General features: G+C 34.9%; 1 protein-coding gene across 20 annotated transcripts in view; it reads left to right on the top strand.

Moving 5' to 3' along the window:
- RALGAPA1 (Ral GTPase activating protein catalytic subunit alpha 1) overlaps positions 1 to 20513 on the top strand; it is a 289470-nt gene that overhangs the window by 242618 nt on the left and 26339 nt on the right. For 16 of the 20 annotated variants that reach the window (XR_013521150.1, XR_013521153.1, XR_013521148.1 and 13 more), the window contains 2 exons: positions 12710 to 12868; positions 14608 to 14735. Coding sequence is in view for 12 of the 20 variants with exons in the window: in XM_078334789.1 (XP_078190915.1) it covers positions 12710 to 12868; positions 14608 to 14735 (287 nt within the window). In the remaining 8 variants the exon portion in view is untranslated. Of the gene's footprint in view, positions 1 to 864; positions 1119 to 12709; positions 12869 to 14607; positions 15228 to 18371; positions 19526 to 20513 lie in introns of those variants that run through there. The other 4 variants (XR_013521152.1, XR_013521151.1, XR_008474383.2 and 1 more) reach the window with 2 other exon arrangements.

Raw genomic sequence — 20513 nt, 5'->3', positions numbered from 1 at the left:
AACCATCACCACTATCTCTTTCTAGAACTTTTTCATTTCCATGTGGTTCAAAATATTTCTTAATTTCTTTTGAGATACCTTCTTTGACCCATGTGTTTTTAACAAGTATGTTATTTAATCTCCAGGTATTTTGGGGTTTTCCAGCTATCTTTCTGTTACTCATTTATAATTTCCCCCCTTCCTCCCCCCATCATCATCCTCATTTCTATTTAATTCCACTGTTTGAGAGCAGACATTTTATGATTTCTGTTCTTTAGAATTTGTGAAGGTGTGTTTGATGGCCCACAATACAGTCTATCTTGGTGAATGTTACATGTGAGTTTGTCAGATTTTGCTTCTTACGTTTTGATGCTTCATTGTTAGACACCTACATGTAAGGATCACTATGTCATCTTTAGTATTGACTCCTTTATTATATGAACCCCCTCTTTATCCCTGATAAGTTACTTGCTCTGAAGTCTGTTCTGTCTGAAATTAATATAGCTACTCCTGCTTTCTTTTGATTAGTGTTACATGGTATATCTTTTTACTTTTAGTCTATATTTGTCTTTATAGAGAGTTTCTAGTAGACAGTATATAGTTGGGTCATGTTTTTAGCTCCACTCTGGCAATATCTTTTAATTGGTATATCATAACATTGATGTTTAAAGTGATTATTAATATAGTTGAATTAATATCTAGTATATTGTTTACTGTTTTCTATTTCTGTATACTATATTCTACTTTTTCTATTGTTGCCCTTGTTCTTTGTTCCTAGTTTTGTCTTTTATGCTTTTTCTGCCTTTTCTGCTTTAATTGAGCATTTTATGTGATTCCATTCTCTCTTAACATGTTAATTATGCTTCTTTTTTTAACTTTTTTTAGTGATTGCTGTCGAGTTTACACTGTACATTTATAGTTAATCCAAGTCCACTTTCAAATTACACTATACCAGCTGGGTGCAGTGACTAACACCTGTAATCCCAGCACTTTGGGAGGCAGAGGCTGGCAGATCACTTGAGTCCAGGAGTTCAAGACCAGCCTGGGCAACATGATGAAACCTCATCTCTACAAGGAACACAAACATTAGCCAAGCATGGTGGTGGTTACCTGTGGTCCCAGCACCTTGGGAGGCTGAGGTGAGAACATCACCTGAATCTGGAGAGGTTGAGCCTGCAGTGAGCCAGGTTCACACCACTGCACTCCAACTTGGGTGACAAAGTGAGACCCTGTCTCAAAAAAAAAAAATTATACTGTACTACTTATATATTTCTGCTTGTAGTAATAACACAGTATTCCTAATCCCTCCTTCCCATGCCTTATATCATTGCTGTCATCACTTATTATAAGTATATGTAAGCCTATATATATGAATATGAGCATACATATTAAAATACATTGTTGCTATTATTAAACTATGTTCTGTTAAACTAATTATGACTAAGAAAATTAAAAGTTTTAATTTACCCTCATTTATTCATTTTGTTATGCTCTTCCTTTCATTATGTAGATCCAAGTTTCTGACCTAAATGTTTTTCTTCTCTCTGAGGAACTTGCTTTAACAGTTCTTATAAGGTAGATCTACAGGCAGCAAACTCCCTCAATTTTTGTTTGTCCAAGAAAGTCTTATTTCTTTTTCACTTTTGAAGGATAATTTCACAGGGTACAGAATTCTAAGCGTGTGGTATGTTTTAGCTCTGTCTCTCTCAATAAATATTTCACTCAACTCTCTTCTTGCTTATGTAATTTCTGAGATGTCAGAAGTAATTTTTATCCTTGCTACTCTGTAGGTAAGATTTTTTTTCCCTCTGCCTTCTTTGAAGAATTTGTTCTTTCTCCTTGATTTTTTGAGTTTAAATATAATATACCTAGGTGTAGTTTTTTGACATTTACCCTGCTTGGTATTCACTGAACTTCCTGTATCTGGGTTTGATGACTGACACTAAGTTGAGGGAAATTATCAGGTATTATTGCTTCAAATATTGCTTCTGTTTCTTTTTCTCTTTCTTCTTCTTTCAGTATTCCCATTATATGTATTTACATCTTTCATGGTAGTCCACAGTTTTTGCATATTCTGTTGTGAATATGTCTTTTTTCTCTTTGCTTTTCTGTTTTGGGGGTTTCTATTGAGATATCCTGAAGCTTAGAGATTCTTTCCTCAGCTGTGTCTAGTCTGTGAATGAGCCTACCCAAGACATTTTAAAATTTCTGTTCCAGTGTTTTTTTAATTCTAGCATTTTTTCTTGATATTTTTTCCTAGAATTTCCATCTTTCTACATACCTTGTTCATCTGTTCTTACATGTTGTCTACTTTTTCCATTAGAGCCCCGTAGCATATTAACCATAGTTGTTTTACATTCCTGGTCTGATAATTCTAGCATCCCTGCCACATCTGACTCTGGTGCTTATTCTGGTCTGACGCTTGTTCAGTCTCTTTAATTAAAGACTATGTTTTTTTGCCTTGCAATTTTTTATTGAAATCTGAACATATGCTAGGTAAAATGAACTCTGGTAAACAGGCCTTCAGTGGTATGGTGGTGACGTGTGGGGAAGGGGAAGCACTCCATTGTCCCACAATTAGGTTTCAGTCTTTTGCTGAGCCTGTGGCCCTAGATTGTGAATGTCACCAGTGTTTTTCAGTCCCTCCCCTTAGATGGGATAGCATGACATTCCGAGGAGCCAGAGTTGGCTATTATTCTTTTCTCAGGTAGGTCAGGCTTTGGTAAAATAGTTTCTCCTGAGGGCAGGCCTTTTAAAGAACAGAATGTTTTGGTGTGTTTCAAATAATTGTTTTTCCCCTCCCCTTCCATAAAGCAAGAGGGTATTTTTCTCTATTATTCACCATGAGGACCTGGTAGGGCTCTTGGAAATAAAACTCAAAAAAGTAGGGGAGTTTCCCCCTAAGACTGATTTCTCCTGGAGTTTTTAACTCTTAGATTGTCCACACTGAGCTTCCAGCAGTTCAGTTTTAATTCAGATTTTCCTACGCTGGCACTATATTCCATCAGTCAGCTGTGATTATCTGTTTCTCTCCAGTCAGGAATGGGGAGGGGAGCATTTGTCCTGTGACTTCACCTCTCTGATGGATCTAAAAAGAATTGTTGATTTTCAGTTTGTTCAGCTTTTTACTTGTTGTTAGATCAGAGTGGTTACTTCAAACCTTTATATACTGTGCAGAAGACCCAGAAGTCTTTGTATTTTTATTTTTTTCGTTCCAGAATTTTTAAAAATTTTCAAACTGCAACTTTGTACCCATTAAACAGTAATTCCCCATTCCTCCTTCAGCTAGCCCTGGTAACCTCTAATCCACCTGTTCTATGAATTTGCCAGTTCTAGGAACCTCATATAAGTGGAATCATACAATATGTGTCCTTTTGTGCCTATTTTACTTGGCATGTCTTCAAGATCCATTCATGTTATAGCATGCATCAGCCCTTTATTCCTTTTTAAGGCTAAATAATATTCTGTTGCAAGTATATACCTCATTTTGTTTATCCATTCATCTGTAACTAGAAATTGGGTTGTTTCCACCTTTTGGTTCTTGTAAACAATGTTGCACCGAACATTGGCATACAAATATTTATTTGAACCCCTATTTTCAATTTAGCTATATATAGCTAGGAGTAGAATCGCTGGGGTCGTATGGTAATTGTATATTTAGCTTTCTGAGAAGTTGTCAGACTGTTTTCCACAGCAACTGCATCATTTTACATTTTCACCAGGAATGCCTACCAAAGGGTTGCGATTTTTCGATATCTTTGCCAGCACTTGTTATTTTCTGTTTTTTAAAAAAATAATTATAGCCATAGTAGTAGGTGTGAAATGATATTTCATTGTGGTTTTGATTTGCATTTGGCTTCCAATGATACTGAACATCTTTTCATTTGCTCATTGCCCATTTGTATATACTCTTTGGAGAAATGTCTTATTTTCTCTAGTAGAAATTTAAATCAATTTAAGTAAAATCTACTCTGTCAATGTCAAACTAAAGCCATGTTTCAACTCTGTATGTATGAACAATGTAGTCATATACGTCCTGACACTGCCATTCTCCGTCAAGAAACAATAGCAACTTTTAAGTCCAGTGGAAAGAGTATTTTTATTTGATCTCATAATTAGTGTAATTAGCCTAAACCTTCTTTTCATAGAAATTTTTTAAAACCTTATAAACATTTATTTCTCTATATGCTGATGTTTCCCATTTCCCTATACTTAATGACTCTTGCCTGTAATCTGTTCCTCAGAGTTCTAGTATATAAAATTTTAAGTAGCAGGCTTATATTTTAGTTTTATTTTAGTATCACTTTATTTTTGATAGGTTAAATGTTTAAACTTAATCATAGAAGCCAGTAGTCTTATACCAGTTCTCCTTGATAAAAAATCACTTTCTGTATTGGTATTTTTTTCTCCTGAATTTAATAAATTCCACATTAGTGGTAATAAGTTGAGGCCTAGAACATGTGTCCTATTATAAATGAACAACTGGATATCATTAGGTTGTCCCCCCTGTCCTTTGTACATATATCTTTAGGTGTGTTAATCCATTCAGTAGACACATTAATGAGCACTGGTTGAAGTGTAATATTGGAGGAAGTAAGGCTTGTTGACCTCAGCAAGGAGTTTAATACCTCTAATTAAATTAGATAGTCGGCAGTCAGTATAAAGAAATAGCCATGCCTCTGGCAAGCTAGAATTATTTATGACTCTGCTTCTTTTCTTTAAACTTGGTAGGAGAAAATCATTTATATTCATTTTATAGAAACTAATTTTAGTTCTGACTTTTTATTTAAACTATGTGATTTTTAAATTATTTTCAAACATTTTATTTTCTCAGAATGAAAAGTAAATATCCTTGGACCTATTTAAATGTAGCATTTGTATTTCTTGTGAAGAGAAGGCTTTTTCAAGGCTCAAGACAGTAGCAGCAGAATATTTACAACATAGACTATACTTCTTGAGCAAATTAACCAAACATTCAGTCTACTAAGTTTTTCTTAGAAATGTTGTACCACCATATAAAAATCCTGATATAACTCCAGTCCAAGCAGTCCGTTCTATAAATTATCTCTACCTGAGGAAGATTGATGGAAAATGGTTAAAAATAATTTCCACTTAACTGAGGGTATTCACCCCTAAAAATCAAAAGTGCTGCAAGTATTGGTATAAAGTGTTCACAGGAGCCTCTCTCATTTCCTCTGTCTCCTTGTTCTAGCCACTTGCTGATACTCTGCTTCATAGGTAGCTGAATCATCCTTTTAGAAGTTTGATGAAGATCAAGTTGAGATAATTGTAACATACTTAGTTGAACTCTCTAGTCTATCTTTCATTTCCTGGATCCCCCAAAATAGGGGGAAAGAATCACTTTAAGTCCATTTCCTCTGCAATCGTATTAGTGTAATGGAAAGTGTTTCATTTTCTGTCTTGAAATTTAGTCATAATAGTTTTGCAAATAAATGAACCTTGTAGTGCTGCTTGGTCTGATTTTTTATTTTAAATCGGTTTTTCTTTATTTTATACAGAACTATATGCTAAATATAGTCAGGAAAATGAATTTGTTCAAAAAACAAATTTAAGGAATAATTTTTTAATTTTTTCATTATTTTAGTAAGAGCGAAGTTAGGATCATAGTTAATAAATGCTGTGAAATTATACTCATTGTTTGAGTCCCAAATATAACCTTATAGAAAAAACTCTGCCTCTACCTCCAATTTTTACATATATACTTCTGATGACAAGAATAGAAGATTGAGAAAGCAGAAATTATAAGTGGTTCAATGTAACTTTATCTCACCACAGTAATGTTATCATGTGGGTGAGATAGCAGTGGCCTCTCATTGTATAGGGAATAAAATTCTAATTCCCCACTATGGCCCTACATGATTTGGCCCTGCCAGCCTACCTACCTCTTGATCTCATCTCCTGTCGTTTTCCTTTTAATTTACCATCATCTGGACTCACTGACTGTCATTCTAATCTTCCAACATGTCAAACTTATTCACATCTTAAGGGCTCTGTATTCTTGCTACTCTCTCAGTTTTTAATGTTTTTTCTCCACATTTTCAGGCTTTCTCATTCTAATTGTTCTATTCGCAAACTCACAGGACAGTTTCTCAGAAAGACCTTTTTAGACATCCTAGCTAAAGAAGCCCCTTTCTACTCAGGAACTTTATCATATGACCCTATATTATTTTCTTTATAGAGTTATCTCCATGTAAAGTTATCTTACTTGTTTATTTTTATATATGTTTATCTGAATCCTCCCACTAGATTATCAATGTCATGAGAACAAGGATTTGTCTCTTGCTTACTACTACATCTCTAGCACCTAGTACCAGGCCTATTGGCATTTAACAAATGTCTGTTCAGTGAATTACCACAGCTACCATAGCCACAAATCAAAAGATCTATAGACACCTTCGTCTTTATCAAAGTGACAATTTAAATAAATGCCATAACTGCAGATAATTATATTTTTATGCTATGCACTAGGTAATGATAGGGAAAAATGCAAGATAAGTATTGTTATATTATCTTTTTAATAGCAGTATTGGCCAGATGCAGTGGCTCACACCTGTAATCCCAGCACTTTGAGAGTTTGAGGTGGGTGGAACACAAGGTCAGGAGATTGAGTCCATCCTGGCTAACACCGTGAAACCCCATCTCTACTAAAAATACAAAAAATTAGCTGGGCATGGTGGCACACGCCTGTAGTCCCATCTACTCGGGAGGCTAAGACAGAAGAATCACTTGAACCCAGGAGTTGGAGGTCGCACCACTGGACTCTAGCCTGGGCAACAAAGCAAGACTCTGTCTCCAAAAAAGAAAAAAAATCAGCAGTATTTATTGACCGCCTGCTGTGCTAAGGTATAATATTGGATGCTATGCCTGTTGTTTTCAAGAAACTTCTCCTGATTGCTAAAAATGAATAATCTAAACAGTAAGTGAATGTAGGAAAATATGTATGACTATTAGAAAGTATATTAAAGCATGTTTTCTCTCATGAGGGGTATATCATAGAGTGTGTTTTACTAAGTGTAAGTGCCTGAAAGATGGGGGAAAGAATGGGGACTTGGGGCACTAGGAATACTAAGCTACAGTTTCTACACATATATCCCTGTTTCCTAAAGTAACTGCCTAACCTAATTAACTTCTGTATGTTCTTCAGTTTTTAGTTCAAGAAGTATTACAGATCCATGTCCTTTGTTGTTTTCATTCTGAAAAATATATTTAGAGCATCATTTGTATTTTAAAATTATTTATTTATTGTATGGTTATTTTACTCTGTCTCCACTGTACACAAAGCTTTGAGAACAGACAGCATGTCTGTTTTTACTCATTGTTGCATCTGCAAAAGCTAGCATTCGGTCAACTCTCAATATTTGGTCATGAATGAAAGAAGGTGGATATGAAGGAGGGAGGGAGCGAGGGAAGAGAGAAAAGACTTTTTAAGAACTCATGAATTAGTCCAGTTATGTAGGATGAGTAGCATGTGATCTAGGACAGCAGTAGAGGAATAGGAAGGAAAGTACAAAAAAGGAATATAATGCTTTATAAAAAAAATGAGCTCATTAGAGATGTAGTAAGGAAAACAAGAGGAATCAAAAAAGACTAAAAGACTCTCAGGATTTAATCCTGAATGATTTTAATTAGTTGTTAAGTACTTTTAACAGAAATGGGGAAGTCAGGAGGATAAGCTGATTTAGTGGGGACATAATATAGTTACTTTACAAGAATTCTAGTCTCCAGCTCTGCAGATGAATGATATTATGTGGCACTGAGGAAATCTGGAATTGACTCTGGAATTCCTGTTGGTAATCATGGAGAATGAGTGCATTGCCATAAGATGAATGTCTTAGTCCATTCAGGCTGATATAACAAAAATAACCATAGACTGGATGGCTTATAAACCACAGAAATTTATTTCTCACAGTTCTGGTGGCTGAGAAATCTAAGATCAAGATGATGTTGACGGATTCATTGTCTGGTGAGGGACCACCCTCTGGTTCACAGATGACCATCTTCTCATTGTAACTTGATATATAATATCAGAAGAGTCAAGTAAGCTCTCTGGGGTATCTTTTATAAGGGCACTAGTCCCTTATAAAGGTGTCCTCATAACCTAATTACCTCCCAGAGTCCCCTACCTTACAATACATCACATTGGGGATTAGGATTTTAGGATATGAATTTGGGGGGTGAACGGGATGCAGACATTCAGTCTGTAGCAATGGGTAAACATCTGATTTTCACAAGAGAACACGGAGCAGGCCCCAGACTGTAGAAATTACCAACATTCATGAGCTTCATGTCAGTGCCTGGCAAAATAGGATTATTAAACAGATGGTTTGTGAGCACTTAGATAATGAAGTGTAGTGATCAGTAGGAGCTACCATGAGTTCACCATATCAAATCACATCAAAATAACTTAATTTGTTTTAATAGGATTACTAGATTAGGGAAAACCATAGACTGTAGTAAAGCATTTAACTAAGTTGCTCGTTGTGGACAAGTTGAAGAAATGTGGTCTTAATAAGTTTGGTAAGCATATTCATGATTGATTGTATAATCATATTCATAGCACATAAATTAATTATTTAACAAGAAGCAATATAGGGAGGTAGTTACAGTATAGGTTCTGGAACCAGCCTGCCTGGGTTTGAATCCTGGCACTGCCACTTACTATTTGTGTGACCTTAGGTGCGTTACTTCATCCTTTTAAGCTTCAGTTCCTCACCTGTACAAATAAAGGTAATAATTATTACTACTTCGTAGCATTGTTGTAGAAATTTAATGAATTGTTACAGTAAGCACTTAATAAATACTTTTAATAAATATAGAGTTTTGTGGATTTTTTTTTTTTTTTTGTCTAGGAGGAAAGTCTGTTATGACTCGATATAAGGCTCTTAACCAAGCCTGTCCCATTTGACATTTTCCAAAATGTAAATGAAAACATCGGAATTTGAACTTAAGGATAGCCCAAATCTAGGAGAGAGCCAGCATGTGGAACAGCAGAGTCAGGCTAACAGTACACCTTCATAAGCTTAATGATCATCTGAACTTGGCAAGGGAAAATTTAGTAAGAATAAATATGAAACACCTTCTTTAGTTCTAGCATTCAGTTGTACCAGCTTAAAAGAACTTTGCAAGAAAAAGACTTGACTTGAAAAAGTTTGAATTGACTACAAGTTCCATTAGAGCCATCATTTTTAAAATGCAGAGAAAAATTTATTGAACAGGCCAAAGGAAGAAACCAGCCCCACTGTGGGTTTGCTATATTATCCGGAGCATGTGTTGATATTATATTCTATTCCATACATAGCAGTTTAACAGAAACATCAGTAAACTGAGACAGTAACCCAAAATAATGAATATGTTTATAAACTCTAAGAGGAGCTAAGAAGAACACTTTTAACCTGGAAAAGTGAGATATGTATTAGACTGACCTTCAGATAACAGAAAAGATAATATAAGGAATACAGATTGGATTTATTTGGTAAGGCTCAATTTGGAAGAACTAGCATCCAGAATGCAGTTTTTAGCTTCGTATTAAGATGTTCTAATGATTGTAGCTCTTTGAAAATGAAATGGGTGCTGGGCACAGCAGCTCACATCTGTAATCCAGCATTTTGGGAGGTGGAGGCAGGCAGATCACCTGAGGTCAGGAGTTTCAAGACCAGCCTGGCCAACATGGCAAAACCCCATCTCTACTAAAAATATAAAAATTAGCTGGGTGTGGTGGTGGATGCCTGTAAACCCAGCTACTTGAGAGGCTGAGGTGGGAGAATCACTTGAACCTGGAAGGTGGAGGATGCAGTGAGCCAAGATCATGCCATTGCACTCCAGCCTGGGCAAGAAGAGTGAAATCCTATCTCAAAATAAATAAAGAAGAAATGAGCTGATTTGTGAATTCATAAAATTCCCAACCTTAGAAGTACTCAAGCAGAGGCAGGATATCTACTTAACAGGCATAAGCTCCTGTATCAGGTGGGAAATTAGAACTTTAAAATCTCTTCCAGTATTAACATTCTTGTGTATTTGAGAACTTCACTTGTACACATGTTGAATTTCATTTAGCTGCTTTATCTTCTTCAATTAATAATAGTCATCTGTAGCCTATGTTATATACCTTGAGTTCCAAAATGACTTTAGTAGCAGTTGAAAGAAATTTGGAAGAATAGTTTGGTTGCCAGTCATTTTAACAGACTTATCCCATGTACAGAAGTCTTCTACTCTGTTTCAGAAATGCATTAGCATCTGGGTTAATAAACATGTAGGTAGGAACTTCTTTGGTAGTTTTCAGAGTATAGCAAAACCTACTGGTTATACATAGGACACAATCTTTTTTGGTTTTTTGTTTGAGATGGAGTCTCACTCTGTCACACAGGCTGGAATGCAATTGAGTAATCTTGGCTCACTGCAACTCCTGCCTTCTAGGTTCGAGGAATCTTTTTCTCTTCAGCCTCCAAAGTAGCTGGGATTACAGACATGTGCCACCACACCTGGCTAATTTTTGTATTTTTAGTAGAGATGGGGTTTCACCATGTTGGTAAGGCTGGTCTTGAACTCCTGACCTCAGGTGATTTGCCTGCCTCAGCCTCCCAGAGCTCTGGGATTGCAAGTGTGAGCCACCGTGCCAGGCCCCATAGGACAGAAGCCTGTAAGTCCATAAGAGATAAGGAATAAATAAAAACAATATTAAATAATATATAAAGTATGTCAAAAATACATATGCCTGAAATTTCTATTAACTCTTAACCATTAAAAATTCATTCTTTCATTAGTCTTTCAAAAATTTCCAAGACACATAGCAATGATTAGCAGTTTGTCAATTTGTATCTAATTATAACAGATTTTAAAGATATAAAAACAATGCCTCATTATGACAGCCCTAAATAATTACTTTTTTAGAATTTGAATATAAATGATAAGGGATTTTATGAAGCTTTTTCCTTAAAGTGTTTGAACATGTTTAGAATGACTTTGTTATGTGCATCGTTCTGTGCCAGAAATCTTCATTACAACAACTTGGCAAAAATATGTTGTTCTTTTCCATTAAACTTATTTAACAGACTTTCAATACCATACAGAAGATATCTGAACAAGCTTCAGTTATAAGATAAAAGTACTCTTGCCCTTTTTTCTCGTTTCTTTAGATAAGTGGGCACTAGAAATTATAGATAGTTTTGGCAAGAGTTCAAGGGTTAATGTAGCAGATAAATAAAAGGAATTTTCTGTAAATTGAGACCTGCATTATTTCAGTTGTCTTGTCTTTCCTTACCTAACTCATTTAATTTTAAAAAGTAAATACCTAAATTCTTCCTGACAGTGTGCTCAGCTTTTACTATCGTTTATTATTTCAATTATACTTGATATCACTTAGAACAATCTGCCATTTGGAAATCTCAGTATAGCCTGGAGCTTAGTATTAGATCTGGCTGCTATTGTAACATGTATAGCATATGACATTAATGTATCAAAATTAGATTGGATCATCCCTCCTGGTTAAATTTATTTCACATTTCTTTTGTATTCAGTTAACATAAACCTATTAGGGAAGCTGACACATGGGATGGCTGTATAGGAAGGATATTTTTAAAGTATTTTGATTAAAAAATGAAATTATGAAGCCATGGCTTTTCTGAGTTGTGTAATCTTTTTTGCTTTTTAAAAATGTCGCAAAGCCCAAGTCCCACACGTTTATATTATTCAAGTTGTGTATGTATATAAAGAATTACTCCAGGATTAAGGAATGGCAGAAGAGAGGCTTTTCACTAATTATACTTAACTCCTTTCTTTGTTTAAATTACATATTAAGTTCTTTTTTCTACCCTCTGTTCATCCTTAAGCCAAAATAAATGACATATTTCTGAAATAGAAATTGCCTGTATGTTAGCTGATAGCGTTAATGTTGATGACAATTATCCCAGGTTTACTCTTCTAAACCTTTCTACCTGTAGTATGTCTAGTTATCTGAAGCTAATGGAAATCCCATGTAAGATCTGCACTAAAAGTTGACTCAAATGCTCTCAGTGGCAGAATCAATAAACTTACTAGTATAATGAAATTTAATAAAAGGCATTATTCTGTGGTAGTCTCTATGAAGAAAACTCAAGACTTAAGGACATTAAGTTCATTTATCTAATGCCTTATTAGAAATCCAACTTCTGAATGTTTTGAGTTTTTACCGTTTTAATTATCATAGTGTTAACTCTCTCTGATTGCCAGAAACACCTTTGTAAGCAAGCACCACAAACATTTAAATAATGTCTTGAGGGTCTAACAATTCTCAAGACATCTATTTGGAAGAATTTTTTAGTTTCATGGGCAAAGAAAACCTGGTAAATTTGTTAAACCAAATATAATCAACTTTCTCTTACTCAGTTGGGGATTATCCAATTTATGAGTTACCTATTACTTTTCTTTAAACAATCTTTTAAAAGATCTGTTAGTGGAGAATCCGCGCAGTTGTTGGTTAAGGAGAATATTTGGGCTTTATGTGAATCTTTTTAAATGTTAAGTTCTCTATTTTCCATTGATTATTGACAACTGAAATTGGTCTTCTGCAGTGTCTCGTGATTTTTTTTTGAGTGTTTGTGTTTCTTATGTAAAACTGACCAAGTGCAGTTTAACAATTTTTTAATTTCCTTTTTCCTCTTTTTATGTTGTATGTTGTCTGTGACTGTATGACTGTACTCACAGGGCAGTATGAATTATTTTCTTGTCTTTCCAGTTGAGACATTTGGGAAATGATGAAGTGCACATTGTTTGGTCAGAGCATACTAGAGACTACAGGAGAGGAATTATTCCCACAGAATTTGGTGATGTGCTTATTGTAATATATCCAATGAAAAATCACATGTTCAGTATTCAGATAATGAAAAAACCAGAGGTAAGAACTTCTTAGCTTCCATTTTAATCATAGATTTGGGTTCTACAGGGGTTTGTGGGTTTCTTTCCATATTCAGAAGAAAATTTGGACTAGGCATTAAGTTGTGAAAGTGAGGGTAAATGTAACACAGACCCTGGTAGCTATATGGATTTCCTAAGCCTGGTTCAGAAGAAGCTAAAACAGAATAAATAGCAAGAAATTGTGTTCAAGTGGGGGATTTGGCTAGGTAGTGCCAGAGTGAAAGTTCCTTTGTACCAAGCTCAAAAAGGGCTACTCTTTTATTAAGAGAATAGAGTTTCTTTAAAAAAAAGTAAGAGGTAATCATTTCTTTTTTAATAGGACTATATGATTCCTATATTTTTAGTTGATACATCTTACTAAGATTACATGATGATTAGTCATGTCACTTAATAAATGAGGATTCTACAAATTGAAAAAAAAAATAAGCCAAATGGTTCAGTCACCTATCCTATAGTTGGATGTCTTACATATGCACCATAGAATTTGCAGAACGATTTCACTATTGCAGAACCATTTTCTTCCAGGATAATAAAAGTTTGGTAGTATTTTTGGTGTGTTCCGTCCCTTTTTTTAACTGAATTATTCAGTTTTTAGAAAACCTACATCTGACAATGGATCATGAATCTTCAGAATTTCTTGAATTGGATTAAGTTTCTCATATATGAACTTCTCATGTATGAATTTAGGTTTCTTCAGGGTTCACCTAAACCAGCAGCAGTCAGCAGACTGTAGCCCATAGCCTGGTTTCATGCAGCCCAAGCTTAGAAGGTTTTGGGGTTTTTTTATTATTATTATTTTACTTTATTTTTTAATTTGAATTTCTTTTTAATATACACTTTATTGCATTTTTTTTTTTTTTACATTTTTAAATAGTTTTTTTTTGTTGTTTGTGGTTTTTGTTTTTGTTTTTGTTTTGAGACAGTCTCACTCTCGCTCTGTGGTTCAGGCTGGAGTGCAATGGTGCAATCTCAGCTCACTGCATCCTCTTCCTCCCATGTTCAAGCAATTCTCCTGTCTCAGCCTCCCGAGTAGCTGGGACTACAGATACCCGCCACCATGCCCATCTAATTTTTGTATTTTTAGTAGAGACAGGTTTCACCATATTGGTCAGGCTAGTCTTAAACCCTTGACCTCAGGTGATCTGGCCTCCCAGAGTGCTGAGATTACAGGTGTGAGCCACCACATCCAGCCTTAAAGAGGTTTAAAAAAAAAATGTAAGAATATACAACAGAGACAGCATGTGACCACAGAATCTAAAATATGTACCATCTTATCCACATGAAGCTCATGTCCTTGCCTTCAGCTGCTATTTATGCTAACCTTTATTCAAAAATAATGAAAAACTAACTTCTTGGCTATAAGTATATATTTTTCTTTTGTTCACTCAATAGAGAAAAAGAAGTATATTTCTTGTGTTGGCTTTTTGTATACAATTGAAACTAGTAAAATTTGAAAATTGGCTAAGTGTATAAATTATTTAGTCAGTTACATGAAGCACATAGTTTTTTGAATAGACTCCCTATGAACCTTTGACATTTTTTTCATTGTTCTAGTATGAGTGACCCATCACAGAAAAGAATTGAATTCAAATAGTATTTTTACGAAGGAAAAGCTAAAGCAGGAAAAATACTTTGGATGCAAAGTGTCCTGATTGCTCTTATTTATTTACAGTCTGTCTATAATTTGAATATGAAATTATGTTCTTATTTCTCAATCAGGTTCCTTTCTTTGGTCCTCTTTTTGATGGTGCTATTGTGAATGGAAAGGTTCTACCCATTATGGTTAGAGCAACAGCTATAAATGCAAGCCGTGCTCTTAAATCCCTGATTCCATTGTATCAAAACTTGTATCCTTTTTTTAATGTCATGGTCTCACTTTAATGTATGTCTACTCACAAAGGTAAATATTTCTTATGTATTGTTAAAGCCTTTTATTTTCTGGCAGCGGGGAGGTGGTTATTATTTTTTGTAGAAACCAAGCATCATTATTTTGCTCAGGCTGTGCTCAAACTCCTGGGCTCAAACAATTGTTCTACCTTGTTCTCCTAAAGTGCTGGAATTACAGGTGTAAGCCACTGCACCCAACCTGATTCCCTGTTTATTGATGATAAGTTATGATCATTATTGATAAGTTATTGATAAGTTAAGATATGATAGTTATGATAATTGAATGATATATTTTCTTTTATGTACTTTTTTTTTTTTTTTTTTTTTAGATGGAGCCTTGCTTTTGTCACCCAGGCTGGAATGCAATGGTGTGAACTCAGCTCACTGCAACTTCCAACTCCCGTGTTCAAGTGATTCTCCTGCCTCAGCCTCCCAAGTAGCTGGGATTACAGGTGCCCACCACCACACCCAGCTAATTTTTATATTTTTAGTAGAGATGGGGTTTCACCATGTTGGCCAGACTTGTCTCAAACTCCTGACCTCAGATGATCTGCTTACCTTGGCCTCCCAAATTGCTGGGATTACAGGTGTGAGCCACTGTGTCCAGTCCTCTTATATACTTTTAATCAGTACTAATCTTTTGGTTAATTAGAGTCCCATTATGTCAAGTACTCTACTACTCTGGAGTTGCAGAAATAATCAAAATAGTCATTGCAAAGAACTCAATCTAGTTGGGGAAACATACTGTGTTCAGAATATATATTTCAATAGAAGTATGGGCAGTATTCCAGAAGTTTAGTAACAAGGGGTCTCTCATTCATCTGGAAGGGGTGGTGTTACCAGGAAACACTTCTGAAAAAGTCAGGATTGAACCAGTTTTGAAGGACAAAAAAGAGTTAATCAGGTGGATGAGCCTAAGAACCTTCCAAGCAGAGAGAACAACATAATTAGAGACATGGAGGTATGAGAAGATGTGGAGCATTTAAGAGGATAATTTCCGGAGCCAGATTGCCTAAACTCAGATGCTGGCTACACTTTCTTAGCTTTGTAGCCTTGGGAAAGTTACTTAACCTTTTGAGCCTGAGTCTTGTCTATAAAATGAGAATGATAATAATATCTGGCTCATGGTGTTATGACAACTAATAATGAGTTAATATGTGTAAAGCTCTTAAATCATTACCTGGCATACAACATACACAAAATTTTAAATTGTTTTCTGATATTTCTTTTTAAAATCAATTTTTTATGTACTTTTTCTATATGATTAAAATCATTTTATTTTTTTATATAATAAACTGTAAATGATAAGCTTTAAAGGAAGGTTTTTAAAAATATCTTAGTTCTATTCCACATGAAATAGATTTATTATCTTTTTTCTTTCTTGAAACAGAGTCTCACTCTGTCGCCCAGGCTGGAGTGCAGTGGTGCGATCTCTGCTCACTGCAACCTCCGCCTCCCAGGTTCAAGTGATTCTTCTGCCTCAGCCTCCCAAGTAGCTGGGACTAACAGGCATCCACCACCATGCCTGGCTAATTACTTTTTTTAGTAGAGATGGGGTTTCACCATATTGGCCAGGCTTGTCTTGAACTCCTGACCTTGTGATCTGCCCGCCTCAGCCTCCCAAAGTGCTGGGATTGCAGGCATGAGCTACCACACCCGACCTAGATTTATTATCTCTTAACTTGGTAGTCTACCATGTACGTTTTCTTCTTTTGATGGAAATTGACTTAAGCAATCTGGTTACTCTGTAATTTCTCATGTATTCTGACATAGTGAAATGAAATTGCAGGTGGATCATGGTATGTTAACATTGATTAAGCTTAATGACATTTCTGTAGTATTCCTTTTCATAGCATTTATATCTTCACTTACTTTAAATTGAAAACTCATATTTGAAGTAGTCATTTTAGTGAAATGATAAGGACTAAAATGAGCCTTGAATTGTCAACAAAAGTGTAATTTGGAGACATCCACTAAATAGCTATCTATCAATTGAAAAGAAATTTCCGTAGGCAAGTTCAGTGAGTAGTAGTATGGACATGGTAAGTTTATTTCTAAGTCACTTGTCTTTGTGACTTAGAAATACAGTCTGTTTATTGTTTCTGAAGGTTTTTTTGAAGACTGTATTGTCCATTGATTGCTTGAAGTATTAGGAGGAACTATTTTTTTTTAGAGTTTTTGTGAACCCTGCTGAGGTCAGCCAGTGATCACTTTTATTTCCTTTACCTTTGGGGCCTGGAATCTTGAGTCTTTTCACCAGATGTGAGTAAAACTACAAGGAGGTTGATTCATGAAATGCATACTCAGCAGCTTACCATTTATAAGATCCACACATACAGTGTATCTTTTCGAATTCCATCTTTTTGGGAATTCCACCTTCATTCCCTAGATACAGTATCTTTTTCCTTTTTTTTTTTTTTTTTGAGACGGAGTTTCGCTCTTGTTACCCAGGCTGGAGTGCAATGGCATGATCTCAGCTCACCGCAACCTCTGCCTCCTGGGTTCAGGCTCTCCTGCCTCAGCCTCCCGAGTAGCCGGGATTACAGGCACGCGCCACCACGCCTAGCTAATTTTTTGTATTTTTAGTAGAGATGGGGTTTCACCATGTTGACTGGGATGGTCTTGATATCTTGACCACATGATCCACCCGCCTCAGCCTCCCAAAGTGCTGGGATTACAGGCTTGAGCCACCGCGCCCAGCCCATCTTTTTCCTTTAAACAAAACAAGATGCTTACTGACAAATTCTCACTTTGCTAATTTACTTTTTCTAAATTTTTATTCTTCTGATTTTTACCTCATTGTAATACATGTTGAATATCCCTTCTCTGAAATTCTTGAGACTAGAAGTGTTTCAGATTTCAGATTTTTTTGGATTTTGGAAAATTTCATTATACTTAGCAAGTAATTGAGTACTCCTAATCTGAATACCTGAAATCTGAAATGCTCCAATGAATGTTTCCTTTGAGTGTCATGTCAGAGCTCAAAAGTTTCAGATTTTGGAGCATTTTAGGTTTTAGATTTTCAGATTAGGGATACTCCACCTATACTTCCATAAAAGCTTTGTAGTTGTAATCTGTTTATTGGAGTATACTTTTCCGTTTATTGTTTCCTAAATATCTCTAGAACAGTAGCTAATCTTACATGGAATATATAGGTTATTAGCCATAAATTTTATCTACATCGTTAGTTTCATCAAGGATGTTTGCTGTCAGACCTTTGTCTCTTTCACAGTTCACTGTATCCTAATGTCTATTCTGAGACTTAGTGTCCTCTGTCATTTTATTAAAAGTACAATTGAAAGTGGACCACAGAGGTAGATATGGAAGAGTTTGCACTTTCTTGTGTAAATAAATGCCTTTAGTCTTTTTGGAAAGTAGTGAGATCAATTAGTTGAGATTATAGTGCAAAACTCTATTTGCCTCTTGTGTCATAAAATAGGAACTCAATTTACTGAGAAAGCACAAACTTTCTTACCTGAGGTACAACAACATTTAAGATGCACTCCTTACCAAGTAGTTTTAAAGTGGAAAATCAAGAGTTTTGAGAATATGGCTTAATTTTTTTTTCTACAACCCTGTTGGTTCTTCTGTTTCAGACTTCATATTACAATGGAGGTATGTGAAAGCTGGCTTTGCAGTTAGAAAGCATTAATTTTTAACTCAAGCTCTGCCTTGTGATCTTGGCCAAGTCACAACAGAATCTCTGAACCTCACTTTCTTCAACTGTAAAAAAGATGCTAATAACCATTCTTAGAATTGTTGTGAAGATTAAATGAGATAATGAATTTGGAGGTACTTAGTAAATGTAATAACAAGTTACATTATTTTGTACAATGATTAATGTCAATATAAAGCAAGTCTACCCAATACCAAGGAATTGCCTAATTGGGTTTTTATGTTTGGTTGATTGGTAGATTGATTGATTAGGTTGGATTTTTTCAGGCCTACTTTATCATGTTTTTAATAGTCAGTCTTGCTGAGATGTTAATAGATATTACATTGGAGAAAATTGATGAAAATAGTAAACGTGAACACTTATTTAAACAGAAAATCTGAAGTTTTCTACCAGCAAAATTACTCCTGGAACACAGTGTAAATACATTTAAATCAGATAGATCAAACAAATTTTTTCTGACTTGGAATCTTAAGTTTAGAAACTTTAGGAAGTTGTTTTCCCATAGTGAGTATAGTGTGTCTATGTATGTATGTGTATATATATATATATGTACCTAGGGTAGTATATGTATGCACTCATTAAAGACTGGGAGTATCTCTACTTAATATATACATATATAAAGTTCTATATTCTAAATGTTGGGAAATGACTTCATACAGGTGTATTATTTGATTTTCAAATGAATATTTATGTAATAAACTACAACTGGACATTTGTATTTTAAGATATTGAAATACAGGTAAATCTCTTAGTTTTAAATAAATACTTCAGAAACATAATGTATTAAATTATGATGTACATTTTTGAAATATTCAGATTAAGTTCTCATTAAGGAAAAACATCAAGCATTCTAAAATTGGTCAATAATTTAGTTAACATAAATTACAACAGAAATTGAGATACAAGTAGGCTTTGGAAACCACCAGTTAATCCTTTACTCCTCATAGAAGAAATGAAGGGATAAAAAAATAATAAACTTGATTACATTTGGGTAATTGCACCACTGTGTCAGTTATTTTATGCCCAATAAAAGTACCCACTAAGATTCCACAGCATAAATTGTGCTATTTATGATCATTAAATACAGTTTAAATTTTATCCTAGGAACATCTTCTGTAACTATGAATCTAATGTTGTTCACTAAATGGGGACAATATTGATTGTCATATGCTACCCAAATCGATCATGCCGGCAGCCAGAATTACAGTAATCTGTCTGTATTGATGACTGTCTTTCAAGCTTTGAAACCTCTCCTTCACTTCACTTGTTTCTTACATTACTTGTACTGGAAAAGCATTTTCTTACAACCTCTGATTTTGTTGTCGGCTAGGTACTTTTTTTTTCAGGCAGGGGAGGGGTCTGGAGCTCAATTTGTTAGTTTCATCATGCAATTAGAATTAAAATGCAACACTGGGGAGGAAAACCAAGCAGATTCTGTGTAACCATTGGACCAGAGGTATTTCAGCTTTAATTGTAGCCATCATTTATTAGTTACCGGATGAAAGAGTGTTCTTGGTTTTTTGTTTCTGTTTTTTACAGTGGCAATAATAATTCCAAATTACTAATTTCATGACCTCAGCCATCACGTTCTATTTCTTAAATAAAATTTTTAAAGCAATTGTTTGTTTTGATCCTAAAGACATTTTGACTTTGACTTCTGAATATACAAATGTTAAATATGATACTTTTAGGTGCATACTGTTTCTTTTATAAGTGAGAGTTACTATACATAGAAATTTGCAGAAGTTACAATATAAAATCATGTTATAGTGAGGGTTCTCAGAGAAACAGAACCAATAGGATGTATATAAACAGGAAGAGAAAAGAGATTTGTTTTAAGGAATTTGTCATGTAGTTGTGGGGGCTGGCAAGTTCAAAATCTGTAGGAAACTCAGGGAAGAATTGATGTTGCAGTCTGAGTCTGAAGGCAGAATTCTGTCCTTCCTCAGAGGACTCTGTGTTTTCTCTTAAAGTCTTTAACTAACTGAATGAGGCTCACCCACATTATAGAGGATAATCTGCTTTACCCAAAGTCTACTGATTTAAATGGTATTCAAATCTA

The sequence above is a fragment of the Callithrix jacchus genome, chromosome 8 (assembly GCF_049354715.1).
Source record: "Callithrix jacchus isolate 240 chromosome 8, calJac240_pri, whole genome shotgun sequence".
Classification (NCBI taxonomy): domain Eukaryota; kingdom Metazoa; phylum Chordata; class Mammalia; order Primates; family Cebidae; genus Callithrix; species Callithrix jacchus.
This window is presented reverse-complemented; position numbering and strand designations above follow the sequence as displayed.